The sequence below is a fragment of the Lepisosteus platostomus genome, chromosome 22, assembly GCF_059453375.1.
Source record: "Lepisosteus platostomus isolate fLepPlt1 chromosome 22, fLepPlt1.hap1, whole genome shotgun sequence".
Lineage (NCBI taxonomy): Eukaryota > Metazoa > Chordata > Actinopteri > Semionotiformes > Lepisosteidae > Lepisosteus > Lepisosteus platostomus.
Window position 1 is genome coordinate 14,578,901 of NC_142632.1, and position 19,899 is coordinate 14,598,799.

Consider the following 19,899-nt stretch of genomic DNA (forward strand, 5'->3'; position numbering starts at 1 on the left):
TGCTTTAATTATCTTAAGAACACTGTGGACAATCTAGTTTTCCCTCCTTTAATTTACTTTCCCGCTTCTCCACGCTGTGGTTCATGCGCTGCTGTTATTTCATTAAGTAATTCAGATAATGTCACATTTACAACAAGTACTACAGGACAGAAAAGGGGATATTGAGTCATACGACATTTATACATGTATGTCCTTACATATACAGTATACACAATGCAAATTCACAAGATAGCGTCTCTATCCTGTAGTTCCTGGATCATCTCTTCGCGCACGTTAAAAGGAGACCGTTTAAAAATATTACGTTGTACAAAATGTGTACAGTAAAAAAAAACTCTAAAGTTTAAATTGGGGAAAAAAGTGAAATATCAGTCTCAAATATGTAGTAATAAAACTGTTTTCAGTTTTAACACGCCCGTCAAATGGACGCTGTCCAGGGTGCTGAAACTCGCCGCTGTCCATTAACGCCTAGGTGCTGAGGCGAAGACGAAGCGCTGTCTATAAACCGCGTCTCATCTTTGCCTAGTGACTCACTTATCATAATTAATATAATATCCAATGAATACAAGAAGGGGAGTATTACTAATTTTCCTGCACATATTAAAGCCACTAACACTTATCAGCGGGAGTCTGCGAAACACTAACAATCATTCACTTTCAGAGCATTTCTGGCGCTGACGACCAGAGATTTAAACGGGAGCCACCGCACTGACGTTAACTTTCTGCCTGGTTGGGCATTTCAGTGCGTTTAAAGTTTTTCCCACGCTTTTAAATTTCAGCGTGTAGAGGAGTGGATTTCCAATCGAATTGACCGCAAACATGATGCTGGTCATGTTCCGGAAGACAAAAATCCCCGTAGTGAGCTGTTGCGGGCAGAGAGGTTTGGAGGCGTCCCACAGTACTCCGGCAAAAAAGGGCAAATAGGATGTCATCGCCAAAAACCAGATAAATACGCTCGTCCTTGTCACCCGCGCTTCTGCTTGCCTGTAGGTGTTCACGACTGAAGCCCCGAAAGCGGCGACTGCCGTTTTGTGTTTTCTGAGCTTCACGATGATGGTCACGTAGGTGCCGAAAAGAATCGTGAAGGTTACCAGGCAGTTTGGGATAGTGACGAAGATCAGGTAGTCCATGCACAAGGGGCTGTACAGGTTGGAGGTCTCGCCGGTGTGCAGGCAGTTCCAGCCCGCGACCGGCAGGCAGCCCAGGAGCATGGCAAGTCCCCAGTTGACGGAGACCGCAGCCAGGCTCTGCCACTCGGAGACAGTGTGCCTGGCCCGCAGGCAGGCAGCCACAGAGAGGCACCTCTCGATGCCGATGCTCATCAGGTTGTACAGGGTCGACAGCACGGCCACGGAGAAGGCCGAGTACACCTTGAGGAGCTCTTCAGTCCCGTAGACGGTGCTGTCCGGTTTCGCCATGAACAGGAGCGTCACGTAAAACGACGAAAAAGTCGTTAGCAGGTCCGAGAAGCCTAAGCTGCAGAAGAGTATGAAAATGGGTCTGTGGTACTGCCTTTTGTACATTATCGTTATTATCGCGGCGGAGTTGAATAACAGCGATACCAAGTTAGCGAAGACCTGAACTGTTCCCAGGACGAGCACAGTCTTGGAATTCCATATTCCTGTCGCATTTAATTCAGAGGCTGAGCACTGTTCAAGAGCCCCCATCTCCATTAGAGTTAGGTATATTAACGCTTGTGAGAGGAACGTCCTCTCTGAGGCTTTATAGTCCTCTGAACAGTGTTTGCGAACATGCCATGTAGCAGCGAAGGTCAATAAAAATCGTTTTAGCAGCAACGGGTTGTGGCGTTTAAACATTAATCATTTCTCCTCAGAGCAAGAGGAATGATCCCCAAACCATGCCAAAATCGTTTGCTGTGTCACTGAAGCAATATTGTATTTTCCATAGGGAGATATGAAGAATTATGGGAACTTCCATGCCCAGATTTAGTTGTTGTTTGGGGATTAGAAGACATCTGTCTCTCTCGCTGTCTGTCTGTATATCCTTCCATCCAGTTGTGCTCCATTATATAAGTTTAACATGTTTAATAACTCCGTTAAAGAAAGGAGGGACATGCACTTTATATTAAACACACTTGATATTCAAATAAACGTCACAAATGGCTTTAGGTTTTGCTTCCTAAGGGCAAAATCATTTACTCTGCATTTTTCTCATGTCTTATTTAATGTACTACAGTATACTGTAAATTGCGGTCATGTGCCAATAAGTTCAGACGAGTTCCTCTGGCTTAAAGAACACAAATCCACATGTTAACAGAAGAGATAAGTTTTACAGACCAGTAGATGTCAGTGTTAACATATAACAACACTGTGGGTTAACAGCACTATAATAAATGCTGGCGCCTTTTCAGAAATCCACAAGATGTCACTATTTTAAAAAAAAGTAACCTGGACAATAATGGGCACAGTTATGTGGAGATGCAGAAATTCAGTATTGTTCTCTGACAGCTGCTCAGAGTGAGTTGCCTCATGCTGTGTGTTAGTGTGTGTCAGAGAGCAGGAATTTCGTTTGGATTTGGACAGATAAAGAACAGGTTCAGAGATACAAGAGGAGACCCTGGGGTTCTGTTACCATTAAGCCAAGCCTAATATCTTTTTCCCACAACCTCCAGTTTTTTGTAGCTATATCATATAAACTTTGTTTATTTATAAAATATTTATGTATTCTAAGACACTCTATATAATAAATGTCCTCTTTTGACTTTTGTATCAAAGGCCTATGTCTATGTATCAGGATATAGAAGTTTTAGAAGCAGGATATCGCAGCTCACAGCCTGAGTCTTCAATTTTCATATTTATTTAATTAAAACTATGTGTAACATTTATATTAGATCTTCATACTGAGTAGCACCCAACTAGAAGACTAAGTGTTGCTTCTGAAGCAATGTATTTTATAGCACTTGTTTGTCTCTGATTTCCATTTCAGTTTGTACAAACTGTTCTTACACAAATGTCAAACTATAAAATTCCAAAGTCGTCATGAATTTGGTGTGATAATCAATATGGCATGTGAATATTTATAAAACAAGAAGGGTGGGATGTGTGAAAATTGTAAAGACCAATAACAGTCATTGGAGATAAACAGCTGGCAGTTTGATGTTCAAAGCTTTTTACTCTTGTGTGAAATTCACTTTTCCTCATTCCAAAACAGCACCTACTCTCCCTGCTTCCTCATCTGATCTGAAGTGGTAAAACAGCAGTTCCCCCTGAATCCACTTTCACAGCTCCATGTTGTTATAACGTACTCTAGTAGTGGAGCACTTCAAAGTGTAGGAAAGCCTCTGTAAGGAATGAAATACAGATATTACCCATTCTGCCTCCGTGAAGCACATTTTCCAGTGCAGCGACAGAAGAACTTCTTAGCAGCTGACAAACATTTGCTACTCATTTGGAGACAAGTTGTAACCTTATGCTGTAGTCTCCCCTGGTGCATTCTGTATCTGGATTCATTTTGTCCTCTTTATTCCACTCCATGGGCTGCCTCTCTCGTTCCTTAGTACCAGTTACAGCATTGCGTTTTTAACCTTGGGCGGCTCCATGTGGCTAGAGCCAATTTTATCTTTGCATTTTTCTTTTTTTTAAAAAACAGTCTGCAGACATACCTTAGTTCGTTAGTAACAGCACTGATCACCCGTTAACATCTACTGTGCTCCATCAAACAACACATAATAGCACAAAAGTTAGCATATTTCTCATGCATATCACAACTTGACCCATTGTTAGTGCGCCATTTATAAATATGCTCTAACTATACACTGTTAAGAATGTATTCAGATTAAATGTTTTACATGATATATTTACACTTTCTAAGGGATGCATATTAAAAAATTAATAATTGCTTGCTTTTGAATAGTACCTTTCCTAAGGATACACATAGGAAGAAATCTGCTTCATCCATGACAGAAGTGCAGCACTGCCTTGGCTGAAACACTGTAGTCCTTATGCACCAACAAGTCAGATGTTTGGTAGAACTAAACACCAGTTTAGTTGAGGGGTAAATATTGCAAAGACTGGTTGTGAAAGGCCAGTGTGGATTCTAAGCAGAACACTCAAACTTTCCTACCATTACGAAAAATGCTACGGGATCTTTAATGATCATTACAGGGAAGAGCTCACTTTAAGAACTCATCTCCTAGAGCACAGTGGTCCCTTTCACCATGCTGCTACAACGATTTTGGAAGTTCTGGTCCAGAGGGAATATTTATACCTGCTGGGCCACCAACACCACATCCAGAACTAAGCTGGCTTTCCTTGAGAGGTTACCCATCACAGTCCTGACTAGGATCAGCCTTGCCTAGCTTCTCTGATTAGGCTACAAGGTGATAATGCTGCTGTCAATTACTGCATGATGAAGAAAATAGAAGTTACTCATTTCTGACAGTGATTCTTCTAACCCTCTTGGGACATGCTTAATTGGTCCATGTAATTCTAGTCACAGCTCCTTGGATCTTTGCTGCTGGGCTTGGTGACCCTGAATTAGAAAAGGTGAAAAGCCATTCTGTTCCCTGTAAATTGTCTCACTCATTCCATTTTAAATTAGCTTAGTTTTTTTACTGGAATGGCTGGCTCTCCCTCTCTTTAGTTTTTGCCCTCAACCTTGTCTTCTCTTCTCTACACTTTTTTAAAATTTGATATGGTAGCACAGCCAAGAGCCCCTGCATTTTGCAGACTTTTTAAACATACATTCTAGTTGCTGTAAAAAAAATAAATAAGGCTAATTCTTATTTCACAATGTATGTGAAAACCAAAACAAGGAGCTACATGATCTGGGTGCCAGTCTTTGATAATATTACTCCTGGGTGTGCATTCACACAGAACAACAATGTGCAATGAGATGAATTCTCACCAGTTAAAAAGAAGTCTGTAAGCGATCTGTAAATCAAGAACTGTGCACCAGTTTTTGTGTGAGGCAAACTCCTGAAGTTAGCAGGTAGTTTGTTTTCCTCTTTAAGTAGCATTGCTGCAAGGTTTTTCAGGCAGCCAGTGGCCTGTGAGTGCTTTTAAGAGTCAGTCTGATATCGTGCTCTCAGACACCATTAATGAATTAATTAAAGCTTCTGGGGCAGGTAATGGTGGAGGGTCATGCTATTCCTGTCTTTCGTTTCCAGAGAATTTAGGTTTCAGTGCAGCTTAAAGTAAATGAGGCTGCCCATTATGTTGCCACAATGAGCATTAATCACATTTTGGCACTCAGGAGTTTCGGAGTTTAGCACAATAGGTGCTACCCTCTGGAATAGAGGCCAAAGAAAAGATAGAAAAAAGGAGAAAAGACACAGTGCCACCCTCCTCAATGTAAAGCTGTTCTCAGGGGATTCCAGCATTGTTCTTTGGGCGACACAAGGAGGACAGCCAGACATGTTCCTGTTGGACCGAAACTGAACTCACACGGACAAAACTGTGAAGCTGCTGTTTCAATTCAGGGCCCAAATCAAAGCAGAGATGTTCTTCAGCTGGCATTGAGGACCCCCCTTCTTTACAAACTGTGGCCAGAACTGCAGGAGGCCTTTGTGAAAGCAAATGGTAAGAAAATAAATTACTATGACTGATATGTAACAATATATATAACTACATTCCCACACCAAACTATTTATAACTTAAGTAACTGAATTTAAGTACAAAGGGAACAGTCAAAGATGACTGACATACAGATGGGTATCTTTGTTGCTATCTTATCTGTGTTCGATAACTGCATCTTATTATATCGTGTTATATTACCTTGTCTAGCTTTTAAATATAACTGTATCTATATATAGATCTTATCACTGCCTTAAAATATTACCGGTCCATAAAAGAAAGACCAAATAAAATAGAGAAACTTTTCGTTCATGTTCTTATCGATGTGAGCATTAAGGGGGAGGGGCGATGAGCTCTTTATTAGCAGGTCTTTCGGTGATATAAACCTCTCGGGGTGAGAATGTAGTCACACTCAGAAACAAGTCGAGCACTCGTGGTACCGCCGAGGACACGACATGCGTCCGCTTCTGTTCTCAGCTTTCCTGCTCTCCTTGTTACTCATCAGCCCCAGCTCAGGTAAGGCAACCCGGAATAGCTGTGTTTATGTGCGGGGTCCCCTCGTAGTCTCCCCTTTTTAAGGCTAAAAAGACACTTTATTCCCTGAGCCCGTCAGAGGAAGATGTTTGCAGTGATGTTTCAATCAACAAAGTAAAGGGAATTTATTTGCGGGAGGTACTGTATACGGGTGGAAGATTTTGATGCGTTGAATCAAAATGCAATTAGATATTATTTGTGAAACTGGAAAAACCCCTTGATGTTGGTGTTTTTCTTTTCCAATATTATAAGTTGTTACTGTTTTGCTTTTTAAAGAAATTCTAGAATACCTTGTTGAATTGGTTTAAACTGGGCACCTCAGTAAGTGGATTATATCTGCATTTGGTCATTTGTTGCAAGTGTTCATTTGTTCTGTTACTGAACATTTTAAATGCACTTATTTTTAGTATTTAAGACAATTTTATTGCTATATTATTATACAGCACTGTTATTAATCATTAAAATGGTGTTAGCTAAGAAGGTGACCTTAGCTTTACTTGCATTTTTACTTTGATCTTTTTATCGACATTGTGTATCGTCTTGGCTAATGTAATATAGCTTGTAACAGTAAAAAGTTATTACTGGCTATATATATATATTATTACTGGGTTAGGAGAGAAGAAGCTTTATGAATAATAGTTGTTATTATTATCTCCGCAGCTAATTTAAACGAAGGTATTATACGTTGTTCGCGTAGTGCACAACTGAAGGTTTCAAAACGTTTTTTAAAAAGCACCCGCAAAAAAAAAAAACTGAGCGCGCGTGTATGTGAGTTTTGCCACGTGAAAAATTTCGAGGCGATTTAACCCCAGCCCTAACCCAACTTCAAAAGGTGGCATTAGGCTGTAGTTTTGGAGGGTGTTAATATACTTGTGAAAAATAAAACAAAATAGAATTTGCTGTGAGTTCACCGCCCCCGAATTGCATAAGAATGTTAGCCGGGCTATTTAAAATGGATTGATTCTTGTCGTTCAATACAAATTCCTCGGCTTTATTCTGGGGCACGGGTTCACGGCACGGACGGCCGCCTGCTGCAGCCTGCACTGTCCCGTGGGTGTGGTGTAAGAGAGCCGGGGGACCTCGTGGGCACATGACCGCTGTCGAAACACTGGACACTGGACAGCGTGGATTAATAAGGAGTATTTTTTTTCTTTCTAAAGAAAAAGCCCGAAAGACAAAAGGTTCCTGCGTGTCCCACAAACGCACTAACAGGACGATTAGATAGTTTGAGATAATCAATGAGTCGCTGTTTTCGGGTCGAGCTTTATTTTACAAAGAAATACAGCACTGATATACTTGTAGGATTGTGGGAATTTACGAACTAGACGCCATTTGACCATTACACCCCCTTCGGTTGCTAAAAGCGAACCAATCCGGGATTCTCGATTCTGGTAAACCCAGACTTTCCACAACTCTGTAAAGAATTGTCTCCTGTCTCCTGAGGGCTAAATGCACTTCCCTGTCGTTTCCAATTCTGTTGATGTATCGCTATTTGTTCTGGAGAGCTTTAATGTTTTAACATTGATGGTGCCCTTGAGGAGTTCGCATAGATGAATCGGGTCCCCTCGTAGTCTTCCCTGTTCAAGACTAATGATCCTTCAGATATGTCTATACCCCGGTTCACATTGCTCGATCCACGCTTGAGTGAAAAGTTCCATCACAGCTTTGATATGACTTGGTGATCAGAACCTCTTATCCCTAGACAAACACTGCTTCTAGGCTGTCATTCAACAACCTCTGCGTGAATTCTTCTCGGTAAACTCATTGCCCAAAATTGAATTCAGGCACATCGAAGAATTCAAAGTGGAGTGTCACCAAACAGAAATCTTGCTCTTGTTTTACCATATCAATGTCAGGTTGCATATTCAACAGGCTGACTTTCTAACATTTGTACCTTACAGCCCCTATCTTCACGGTTGTATTCGTCAATCTCTCTTTCTCAATATTTTCCTTATACTGAATTTGCGCCTGGGTTGTGTAGTCTTGAGTGGCTCATTACTACAATGCAACTGTGCTTTTTAAATTGTACATTTGATCCTACGTCTCCCTAATTCTGTTTTTTAACTCAAAGGGAAACAGGAATGTTGTATGTCTGCGTATGTATAGCCACATAAACACTTTAAAAGAGTTGGCAAACTTAGCTCCACGATTCCAATGTTCAGATTTCTTTTTCATTGAAACAAAAGATATTGATCTGGAAGTCACGCTAATAAATCCACCCCACCATTTCCAAACCAAATAAAACGGGGATAGGGAAGGAGTAGGCTTCCGATTTGTACAGAAAACGCATTAGCGCTTTTCAAAATTTGACTGGACTTTTTTTTAAAGGTAAATATGTTCTTATTACGCGTGAGGATGAACGGTAGCTGTGAATTGACGCTCGGAGAAACTCAGATCCTGTCTTTTTGGTGGAACGCTATTGATCGTCCGCAGCAAATCGAGATTCCAACAGGTTTTTAACCTTTTTGCTGGTCGCCTCCCGGTTTTCTGTGCATGCTGGGCTTGCTAGCGGTCTGGAGGACAAACGTAGTGACGGTATCCAGCGGTCTTTCTCCTTTCCTCAGCCGATTTAAGAAAATATCTGACCATTTTTAAGTGGTAATTTTGCGTCTACCTTGGTAAATTCGCGGAGGCACCTAATCGTCTCTTTAGCATCGTTGTCGTCATCATCAAACGGTTTTATTGGCCCGACCGATGAATTACCGCGTCGCCGAACCATTGTCCTCCGGCCAGTGGTCTTTCAGATGTTTGCCGCTGTGATGAGCTTCATTGTTCGCAGCCAAGATTAACTCGACAAAGGAAACGGGTCACTGATGATCAAACAGCAGCCTCAAGAGAAGCATTCCTGAAACCCCCCAAGGCCTGGAGGCGGGCAGTTGTGCGAATAAACACACTTGTTATTTACAGTTGCACTTGTCTGGGGGATGAAAATAAAGTCCTCCCCGATTTAAAAAATAAATAAATGATCCTGGCGTCTGTAGCCCTGATGGCCGTAGTAGAAAGTGTTAACGTACTGGGAGTTTAAAATGAAAGCTGTTTAATAACTGTTACTAAGTCTATTAAATAGCAACACCGGAGCATTCAAAATAAAATTAACTACTATGACTCCTAGCTACTAGGAGCCAAGTATGTTGGCTTAGAATTGCGCATAAAAACTACCGGCTGCAAGGTAATCCTGCAAAATACATAAATAAACCTGGAAAGTAATATGCTATCGACTATAGCTTATGTGCGGCTTGGCGTCTGAGACCGTTTATTAATCGTTGCCGTAAAATAAAATCAGAAAATGAAGCAACTCGGTGGTGATAAACGCCGCGCACACGCTTAGCCACGCTTGCATCGGCCAAACGGTGGGAGTAAACGGCGCGGAACAGCTCAGGAATTGCAGCTAAGATCGAAATGACAATATTTAAGGAACACCGTTTTTGCCCGTGTTCCCGTGTTTTCCAAGACGGGAATCCCCTCAGGCGGACACTAAATAAAGAAAGTTTAGTTTGGTCAATAATCAAGAAAAGGTTCGATTTCTGTGGGTTTCCATGCGTCACAGAATTCGAAGTAGCAGACAGGTTGAGAACCGAGCTTTTGGTGCTGTCACGCCGTGTTGTCAGCAGGGCACAGCTGGTTTCGAGGACGGTGAGCAGCATCAGGCATCACCGCCGGAATGCTCTCTCTGCACTCCTTTCAATCGCTTTGGTTGTAAAAGCGTCAAACTATTTTTTTCCCAGTCGTGCTATACTGGGGTAATGCCATAAAGCTGCAAATAAATCTGGGATATGCAGTTTTTTATGATTTACAACACCAATAGAAATGAACATTTAAATCTGTCATTCGTTATTTATTTGCTGAGCCCCTGCACTTTAACGGTGGCATACCAGAACAGCAATCCCGCATCGCAAGGATTTACAGTTTCAAACTGACAGTGGCTGCTTCCTGTTTTACAATCAGGTTCTATGTGCGAGCGACTGGTAGCTGAAAACCTCTTACACTTGAGATGGGACCAAGGGTTATCCCTCGTTTGTTAATTTAAAAAGTTATCGCATTTAAGTACGGTAATTATACGTGTTTATTATATTTTGTTACAGACAAGAACTGTCTTGTGGTTGCTCCTAGCGATATTGTCTGTAATTAAAGATATACAGTACGTTACAGGCAGCTATTCTGAAGGGCAAAAACAGAAAAGACACTTTTTTGCTTAGCTATGTTCCCTTTAGCAGTCTATCCATTTAGAATCCAATGCTGTGTTTACTTGCTGTTGCCGTTAAAAACAAGACCGATGTCTTTAATAAACTGGTTACTCTGCAGGTTTTTAAAATATTTATGAAATACTTACCCACGTCCGGAGCCAGCAATTTCAGAAGTTCAGCAATTTCATCAACAGGCAATCATGAATTATGAAACGCTGGCACATTCTACGTCACCCCAAGAAGTAACAGTTCACTCCCTGAATCTTATTGAGACTTGGAAGTGTTAACCTGGTGGTGCAGTGGCCGGCACTGCTGTCTCACAGTGGTGGGGTCCCGGGTTCAATTTCAGACCCTGGGTGCCATCGGTGTGGAGTCTGTATGTTCTTCCTGTGTTTGTGCGGGTTTTCTCTGGGCCCTCTGGTTCCCTCCCACAGTCAAATGACCTACTGGGATGTTAATTGGTCCCTGTGTGAGTGTTTGTGTGTTCCTCCCCTGTGAAGGACTGGTATCCTGTCCGAGCTGTACCTTCCTTGCACCAGTTGCATGCTGGGATTGACCCAGGCTCTCCCAGGCCCCTGAGTTGGAAAAAGTGGATAGAAAATGGGTGGATGTTAATATGATAAGAGTCCGTTGTGAATACAAGTATTTAGTAGAATCCAAATGATTGGTGTTTTGTTTCACTAATAAGGTGTATTTCAGTAATGTTGACTAATGCCTAACAACAGCTAACATGGCTGTGTGATCAGAGCCTCAGTGGTGTTGTAGCTTTTTTTGTAAAATAGTTTTGTTTTCTACAAAAAGTATTTACTTGTTGTACAGTCTATAACAATGCTTGAATATTGATGCATTACCTGTGGCTAAATCATCAGCAGTGCCCATTTAGTCTCTGCCTTTGGTACTGTTGAAATAACACATTCCATGTTTCACAGGTCAAAAGCATGTCTGTTGTGCAGAGAAGTCTGAAGAAATATCCTTTGTGTTTCAGGTAAATGGTGCTATGAGTCCCAGGATCCATGTAGAAACAATTGCACAGGTAAGCTATATTTGTAACTTTTTTTATTTGCAGAATTGCACCTGTAGTTTAAGAATTTATCTACATTACAGATGCTAATATGTATTCATAATAGTGGCTAATATGAATATGTAATTCAGTACATATCATGGTAATAAATATTCATTAGTTGTTGCCAGTGCTGAGGGGTGCAAAATCGTCTAATTTGACTTTTTGCATTAATTGATATCTATACATCAAACAGAAGTATATATATATGCCCATATTAATTAGCACAGCTAGCTATGTTATGCTTGTAAGGGTGGAACAGCTGTCTTTAGCTTTTTGAGTAAAGAAGTCAAAATGGCTCAATCAGTAGTGCTGCTAGAAGAATCTGCAACTCTGCATTGTTGAAATAGAAAGAGCAAATACTCGGTATTTCAGGATCTGACTGGCAGTTAAGTAATTTTACACGCATAGAAGGAAGATACCCCTGGCATGGATAAGCACCATGTATTTTATAGCAGTGACATGGTACAATTACAAAGGCAGGTTAGTCTCAAAATCAGACTTTAGGTGCTTTTGCAAAATGAAAAGAGTTCATAAAACAGCCTTTTATCTCCATTTTCACAGCTCTGAGAATTTATCTACGAGACTGATGGGTATTTCTATCACTGTAAAGTGGCCAGCAGCCAAGTTATTACTGTATATACTGCAGTACTTAATACTTTACACAAGAGGATGACTAACAATCATCACACACTCATTAAAGTTTCAAAGGAAAATTCAGGAATAAATGCATTCAGGATTACTATTCTGTTCCCTTCATTTATTTTACACAAAAGCGGCTATAGGTCCTATATGAAAATTGTAACACGTGATAATCGTAGCGTGGCAAAAATAAAATCTTACAGATTCGGTACTACTATACCATCAGATGTGTTTCTTTCTTCTTTGTGTAGGACCAAAAATATGGCATCAGATTGAAGAACATAGTGAATGTGCAATGAAAAGACAGTCTCCTATAAACATCGTCACTAACCAAGCCAAACCCAGCTCAAACCTCAAAACCTTTGATTTTGAGGATTATGATGAAACTTTTAACACACTTATTAAAAATAATGGCCATTCAGGTAAGATTTTGTTTTTGTTTTTTCAATTGAGCTGCAAAATTAAAATAAACCATTGCATACTTTCACTGCACGGTGGTACAGTCTCACAATACTGGGACCCTGGGTTCAGCTCTAGACCTGAGGACCTGCGGTACCTGAGTGGAGTTTGCGTGTTCTCCCTGTGTTCACATGGGTTTTCCCCAGGTGCTCTGGTTTCCTCCCACAGGCCAAAGACATACTTGCAAGTTAACTGGCTTCTGGGAAAATCGGCCCTGGTGTGAGTGTCTGCATGTTTGTTTGCCCTGCATTGGACTGGCCTCCCATCCAGGGACTATCTGTGTTATTCTAGTGAAGCATACAAAGGGCTGAAGGAAAACCACATCAATTTTCTGAGTAGCTAGTATGATAAATACCATATCTGCAGTGCAGGCTAAACACTTGCGATTACCTGGTTAAAATCCAGAGGGTGCCACTACTATATGAAGATATAAAGGCTTAAGGTCACTCAGAGACTTTTTAGTTTTTTCTGTAAATACCACGATAACTTAAAGATTTTTCTTTCTAGTTAAGGTGAATCTATCCTCCACCATAACGATCAGCAGTGGCAATCTGACAGGCCGCTACAGAGCAGTAGAGTTCCACCTGCACTGGGGCTCTGACACCTCCCCTGGATCAGAGCACACGATCGACGGCGAGCAGTATCCCATGGAGGTAAATCCAGACCCAGGTGGCCTGCTCTGGTCTCTGTTCAGCTCACAGAGGAGCACAGCGCAGAGACATAGGTGTTCAATTTCCGCAGAAGAGAAATCTTTACACTAAATGGCATGAGAGAGGAGACCCTTTCATTTTTATTACAGTTGCACACATTGCATGAAATAGGTGTATGTTGCAGCTCTGTGATGGTTTAGACAGTTAATCTTGGCACATGCAGCCGATTCAAAATTGGGCTTCTCAATTCTTCACAGTGAGTGTAAATGCAACATGCAGTATAGGGGTCAGTAATAAGGTTCCAATCTCCCAGCAGTTAGATGCACACAATTAAGGCTTCTACTAACATTTGTTTCAGTGCCAAACAATGTCTACTGTAGGCAATATATGTTTTGGTATGTTGACTCGTATCTCTTTTTTTTTTAAAGCTGCACATTGTTCACATTAAAGAAACTTACAAGAATGTACATGAAGCAATGAAAGATAAGTCTGGCATTGCAGTTCTGGGATTCTTTTATGAGGTAAAAATCGTAACTGTTTAAACTCTTGCAAAAGTAGTTTCTCATTGGAATGTTTTCAGTACTGTGAATTGTTAGCATTTATACACAATAAATTTTGCTCTGTTGTGTTCTGTATTTCTTAATGATGCTGTTGGATTGAAAATGGTTCACTGCATATGGCTCAGTCTCATAATGACCTGATAAAGTATATTTGTTCTTTTTTTTAAAAAAAATGCTTCCATTCAAAGGATCAGTTTTGTGGAAATCGTAATATTATTATTGCAATGCTAATTTAGAGATTATATCATCCACAGAAAAGATATGAGCAGGGCAGATACAAACAACAACTCAGAATTAGTAGTGAACTTTTAGTGGAATATATAAATGCAATTGGAAGAGTTTCCAAAGTCTAAACCACCACCATCAATCTCGTGAATTTGGTGGGTAAGGAATATAACAGGATATTGTTGTCGACTGAACCCCAGTCCATATTTTTATCAGACCCATGATCAAAACATCCAAAGCTCCTGTCCTCCTACAGTATTACTTGGAAGTAAAAACTAGACAAACAGCAAGGAAACTAAGGTCGAAAACCACTTATTTGAGTTGCGTCTTTCTTACAATTTTAGGAATCCAGCACTGAGAATCCAAACTACAACCTGATCACTGAAGCCTTGTCTAAAATCAACAAATCTGGTATGAAATGAAATTATACAGTGGCTTGTTTTGTTTTTACAGAAACAATTCATTTTAGGAATCATGGTGACAAATGTCTTTTTGCCCTTCATTTTTCTCTTGCTGATACTTAGAGTTACTATCTTAAAGTGCTTAAAAGTGTCACTATTGACTCATTATGTTTCTACTCAAATCACAATAGGTTGTTGATTTTGCATGGGATGAATCCGAGTGTCAGTCATAGTAATATGAAAGAAAATAATCTATTTGCCAGTATATGCCAGTCATCAATGCCATCATCCTGCTCATTGTGATTCTAGGAGAGAGCGTCGCATTGCATGGGTTGACACTGGACAAACTCATCCCAGCAAAAGAGAACAGGACAAAATACTACCGCTATGAGGGCTCGCTCACTACTCCTTCTTGCGCTGAAGCTGTTGTGTGGACTGTGTTTGAAAATCGAATTCCACTCAGCAAACGGCAGGTAGGAATTTATTTTAGGATGCATATCGACCAGGTCTCTATTGTGGTTTCATTGCGCTTTGTATCGATTTCTGAGCAGAATTGCCCACTAAAACAACTGTATTCTCCATGAATCACTACCATTAAAGTCATTGCAGCTTGGTTCAGCTTCATGTCTTCAAAGGGCATTCGAAGTTCTGCCTTCCTGATTACAAGCTATTTGATGGAAATGATTCACTCCACATTTTAACCCAACGTCTTCAGTATTACTTGAATATAAGTAAAGGGTTATTGGACATATAGCTCAAGTTTCAGTGTAAAATGAAATTAAACAGTCACGTGTTTTCCCTGATATCTGTTAAATAAACAAATTCACAATGTCCACCTTTTCAGCTGGTCCTCACTCACTTTCTTATTTACTGAAAGGAGTAAGACCCACGCAGCTGCTTTGTAAATGTTTTTTCCTGTAAATATTTTATTTAGTAAAGTTCTACATGGTCCATACATCTCACAGTACATTTTGCCCAAGGAACTAATTTTGTTTTCTTGATTTCTCTTTTTTCAGTTGTCAGCTTTTCACAATATTTCATTCAGCGACGGGAGGCCTATGACTGAAAACTTCAGGCCCGTTCAGCCCAGGAATGGTCGGGTGGTCTATGTATCTGGAAGCAGCATTATTTTTGGCAGCGCTGTGCTTCTGTTCACCTCGGTACTCACCTCAGTTGGGACATCCTGGCTCCACTGAAATTACTGCTGTGTCGCCATTTACAGAAATGGACTCATCCAAAACTTGTTCAAGTTTACACGTTTACTGTTCACCCTGTCCTAAAGTACCTCAGCCATGTCCAGAGTGATTCACAGACATGTGGACAATGAAAGAGCCATCCATATTAACATCCTTCTGCACAACTTCACCATGTCATGTGACCTCAATACTGGCTTGGCCGAGCCCTTTTCTATAGAGGATCAATGTCGTGCTGCAGGTACCCCATGCTTTTGCAAACGAGACTACAGCAGATTGAATTAAGAGTAGAAATGGATCGATGCCAACTTTAGGAACTTGGATACGTTTCTTTCCTTCCTGCATTTGGAGTGAAACCCACACATTTTTTTGTTTTCTGAGGGACAATGGCAAGTAATGGACCCTGTGCAGCATCTGGGCCAATTCTGAAAGGCGTGCCTGTTATTTTATGACAGAAAAGTTTTGTTACATTTGACAGCAAAGCAAAACTTATTTATTACATGGAAGGTAACTCAAGTTCAGGAGGGAAGACAGTAACAAGGCAATCTCTAGCCTGCTGTTCCTAATCATAATCACTACTGAAATTAGATATACAGTACACACCCAACACAAACACCTCCTTTTGCGTTTGTCTCATGCATTGCTCCTCCACTCCATCTCCAGCTGACTACACCCCCCCAGGTTGAACCCCCTCTCTCTGAATGGGGCTTGGGTCTCCTTGCCCTTAACCAAGGGAGTTAAGCCAAAACCATCCAACCTAAAATACTCAGACATTCACAAAATATTGTCTTTGATTCTTGGATCTTGTTGTCCCTTGTGAACTTTTCTTAAAGGTGTCACCCTACTGATGAGCAGTGAAATAAGAATGAAGAATCTTTCAGTACTGTTTAGCTTTGTGTCTATATCTACCAAGTAGATGGGCAATGTTAGTTGAATCAGTCAAGGTGTATGATGTATTACAAATGCATTCTGAACCGATGAAGTGTACAGTGTTTCATTCAATTTCCATTAGTCTTCAATCATGATTAATCGTGCATTGATAAAGAAGAGCAAGCTATGATCCTCAAAAACAAATACTCGAATTAAGATGTTTCTCGCATGTTTGCACTGTCTTAAGTTAAATTATTTATATTTTATCCTGTATTGCAATATTCGAAAATCTATATGTATATGGATGTGGGCACATAACATACAGTATGTTGTATAATTAACAACATTGACATATTTAGACAATGTCCGCCTGGAATTTCCTCCCCCTTAAACATTTGTTATATCTCTGCAGCAGAACATAGCAGGAGCCTGGTTCAGGTCTTAAATTGAAGCTAAACTATTTTATTAAGAATAATCATATCATTTTCAAAGGTGAATAAAACCAACCATATCAATTATCAAGAATGTTTATGATGAATGTTTTTGTAGTGAAATTATAATATAATTCATTATACAATATGTCTACAATGCTGGAATTAGAATATCATATACACTGTTACTGATGGTCTTGCTACTGTAATAAAATTGATAAGGAGAATGTTTTGCCTTTTAAAATTCAAGAATAAAAAATCATAGTACTTTTTTTTATTTTGCACGGTCACTGCCTTGTTAGTGTCTTTTTGGGAGTTTGTCTTGTTTCAGATTTTGAGAAAAGTAAATTTCGTTTATGTTATGCCAATATAATTTTGCAAATGCAGATACACCTTGTATTAAAGAGACTTACCCAATGATACCAGTCTTTAAAAAGGTAAAAAGTACTTTCTGGTTGCTCACCTTACCACTTGGTTTGGAAGGAGGGATTACATAAAAGAGTCTGTCACAAAGTTCGGAAGGACAATTGCTACAGAAATCGAACCTTAATCCATTTCTAATTGACTTCCTTTGAAGAGGAGGGATTTTCTGAAAGAGTTGTGTTTAGAATTAGATATGCTTTCTCGTGTAGAACATACATCTGAAGCCCAGATCCCCCGGGGACCTCTCGAGCCGTCCTATAAACGAAAGCCTCTTTGAGCTACAAATCGCAGAAGAGACGAGCGAGTGTGTGGGCGAATTTTAACAGTGTGACCAGTGTTACGGTGCATCGATTTTTCTCCGTTAAAATGATAGAGCGTTACCGCTCTTTTGTTTTTTTTCGCTCGATAAAAAGAATTTATTAACAGGCTTTCTGTGGCACGTTGCCTTCTAGTAATTAGTTCAGTTGCACGAAAGCTGGCTCCATCAGAATGCGGTATCACCACTTTCTCCTCTCCCCCCACCCCGCTCTTCTGACACAGCTGCTAATGAGCCGGCAGGCATTTAAATACACAGGAGCTAAGCTGCCAATTATCCGAGAGTGAAATGACCAACAGCTGGCTGCTTCTTAAGTCGATACGCCGCCTGCCTGTCACGCACTGTGACGCTGAAGATGTTATTGAAAGGAAGCAGCAGGGCAACGCATCTGAAGCAAAGATGAAAGAACGCCGAAAGAAATAACAGTGGTTTCAATTTTTCAAAAGCCCTGTCCGCACCTACCCTTAGTAGCCCTCATCCAATCGTTCCTCAGCCCTTGGGGAACTATATCAGTCAGGTGATGATATGGTAGAGCTGACGATAGCTGGATCACGCAGCTCAACCCAAATTCGGATGATCTCCTTCGCTGCTGGAAGTCTCAATAGAAGGACAGCACCTTTTTACAGTATAGTGTCCCCATCACACTACTGGAGCATTAGGACCCACATAGACCACAGGGTGAGCGCTCCCTACTGGCCCCACTAACACCTCTTCCAGCAGCAATCTTAGCTTTCCCAGGAGGTCTCCCATCCAGGTACTGGCCAGGCTCACACTGCTGAGCTTCAGGGGGTTGTCAGTTGTGAGTTGCAAGGTGATATGGCTGCTGGCGATGTCGAAATGAAATTAGTGGTTATGTGCAAAAACAGAGGGTATTGCGCAGTTATAGGATTTTATGGTGACTGTAAGGGAAGATAACTCCCAGGTTCTGCTTGTGTGGAGTGGTGTGTAATGACTACGTGTGGGGTGATGTTTTTATGTAATGTTATATTTATATTTAATGTAATGTTTTATTTGTACTGTTTGTATATTTTATTTTTGTTTGTGTGTGTGTGTGAAAACCACAGCTGCTAGGATACAAAACAAAGTTCTGAGAAATGAGACATTAAAGTATTGTTGTATCATATTGTAACAGCAAACTGTGTTGGGAATCAAAGCTATAGAGGAAAATTTAGCAAAACAAATGCTTGGTATCCGTACAGTGAATCTGTTAAAAATACATCATGCACACACCTGTCCCTCTGTTTGCAATTGCTTAAAAGTAACAAGGAATTACACTTGGGGCATTGCTGCCTCTCAGTACTGGGGTCTTGGGTTTAATTCTTGGGGTGCTGTCCGTGTGGATTTTGTAGGGTTCTCTCCAGGTGCTTCAGGTTTCCTCTCATAATCTAAAGACGTGCTGGTGGGTTAATTGGCTTCTGGGAAAAGTGGCCACAGTGTGAGCATGTGTGTGTCTGTGTGTCCTGCGATGGACTGGTGTCCCATCCAGGGTGTACCCTGCCTTGTGCCTGTTGCTTGTCAGGATAGCCTCCAGCTCCCCTGTGACTCTGTTTTGGATCAAGTGGTTGGAAAATGGATGGATGGACTGGAATAGCAGGAATAGCACTTTGGTAACATGCCTGTCAACTCTTAAGATTTTGTTTTTACTTTCGAGATTTGTCTTTCATTTCTAAACTCCTTAAAGCAGAGGAACTATTGTAAAAATCAAAACTCAAGTACTACATTCATTCATCGTCTCCTCCCCTGGTTTATTGATAGTTTATATGCCAGTTAAATAGCAGGAACTATTACAGGTTTTGCTCTATAGTGAGGTGATTCCCATAACACAGACAAGGACAAAGTTCTCTGTATGTACAAATCCGTGCATGTTGCAGGGAAGTGCAGGCTCAGGGACTGGTACACTACAGTCCCTGATTTATTGTTTTTCTTGTATATAGTTAATCAAGCATAGTCAACACTCCATAAAAAAATCTACACGTGGGAATGTGAAACATCTACTAAAAACTAAAATGCCAACGGAGGGGCAATTAAGATAATTGATCTTGCTGACTGAGAGTAAAGGCCCTAATTTCCTTATTATGTTGAAAATATTGTATCCTTATACTGGAATACTACCTTGGTCTTTATCCAAGTCACTTAGCCAGAAGTCCAACTTGAAGTCATAAATTAATTGGTTGTTATAGTATTATTAGCAGAATTAGAAGAAGAAGCCCTGTGCTCCACTGAGAATTTTCTGGACAGAGGTCTTTAAAAAAACCCCAATCACTGCCCGTTTCCTGGATACTGCTGTTTACCCATCCCATTAAGGAAGGCCAGGGACAAAAGGTACTGTCCCATTACAGAAAGGATTAGTCAGGCTAAGCGGCGACTGTTTACAACTCGAACTGATAAAGCCATCTCACTTCCCAGACGCTGCGCTCGTT

General features: G+C 40.7%; 2 protein-coding genes and 1 long non-coding RNA gene across 3 annotated transcripts in view; 1 reads left to right on the plus strand and 2 right to left on the minus strand.

The window, feature by feature from the left end:
- Positions 1–686: 686 nt before the first annotated feature.
- On the minus strand, positions 687–1,520 carry LOC148643589 (lysophosphatidic acid receptor 1-A-like). Its single transcript, XM_088616607.1, has one exon. The coding sequence runs from the start codon at positions 1,518–1,520 to the stop codon at positions 687–689; it is 834 nt and encodes a 277-aa protein (XP_088472733.1).
- A 4,199-nt stretch (positions 1,521–5,719) lies between these two features.
- Positions 5,720–17,030, plus strand: ca4a (carbonic anhydrase 4a). The gene is made up of 8 exons (XM_088615928.1): positions 5,720–6,047; positions 11,235–11,282; positions 12,203–12,373; positions 12,918–13,063; positions 13,489–13,581; positions 14,190–14,256; positions 14,556–14,719; positions 15,263–17,030. The coding sequence occupies exons 1-8, from the start codon at positions 5,987–5,989 to the stop codon at positions 15,440–15,442; spliced, it is 930 nt and encodes a 309-aa protein (XP_088472054.1). The 5' UTR covers positions 5,720–5,986; the 3' UTR covers positions 15,443–17,030.
- Positions 9,886–19,899, minus strand: part of LOC148643591 (uncharacterized) — a 30,879-nt gene continuing 20,865 nt past the window's right edge. The window contains exon 3 of the long non-coding RNA XR_015929024.1: positions 9,886–10,824. This is a non-coding gene — a long non-coding RNA (uncharacterized LOC148643591). The remainder of the gene's footprint in view (positions 10,825–19,899) is intronic.

Bases quoted from the DNA above. Each gene is read 5' to 3' on its own strand.
- LOC148643589 (XM_088616607.1), bottom strand. From the start codon at position 1,520: ATGTACAAAAGGCAGTACCACAGACCCATTTTCATACTCTTCTGCAGC.
- ca4a (XM_088615928.1), top strand. From the start codon at position 5,987: ATGCGTCCGCTTCTGTTCTCAGCTTTCCTGCTCTCCTTGTTACTCATC. The intron at 13,064-13,488 runs GTAAATCCAGAC...TTTTTTTTAAAG, and splicing joins GCGAGCAGTATCCCATGGAG to CTGCACATTGTTCACATTAA. The intron at 13,582-14,189 runs GTAAAAATCGTA...TTACAATTTTAG, and splicing joins TTCTGGGATTCTTTTATGAG to GAATCCAGCACTGAGAATCC.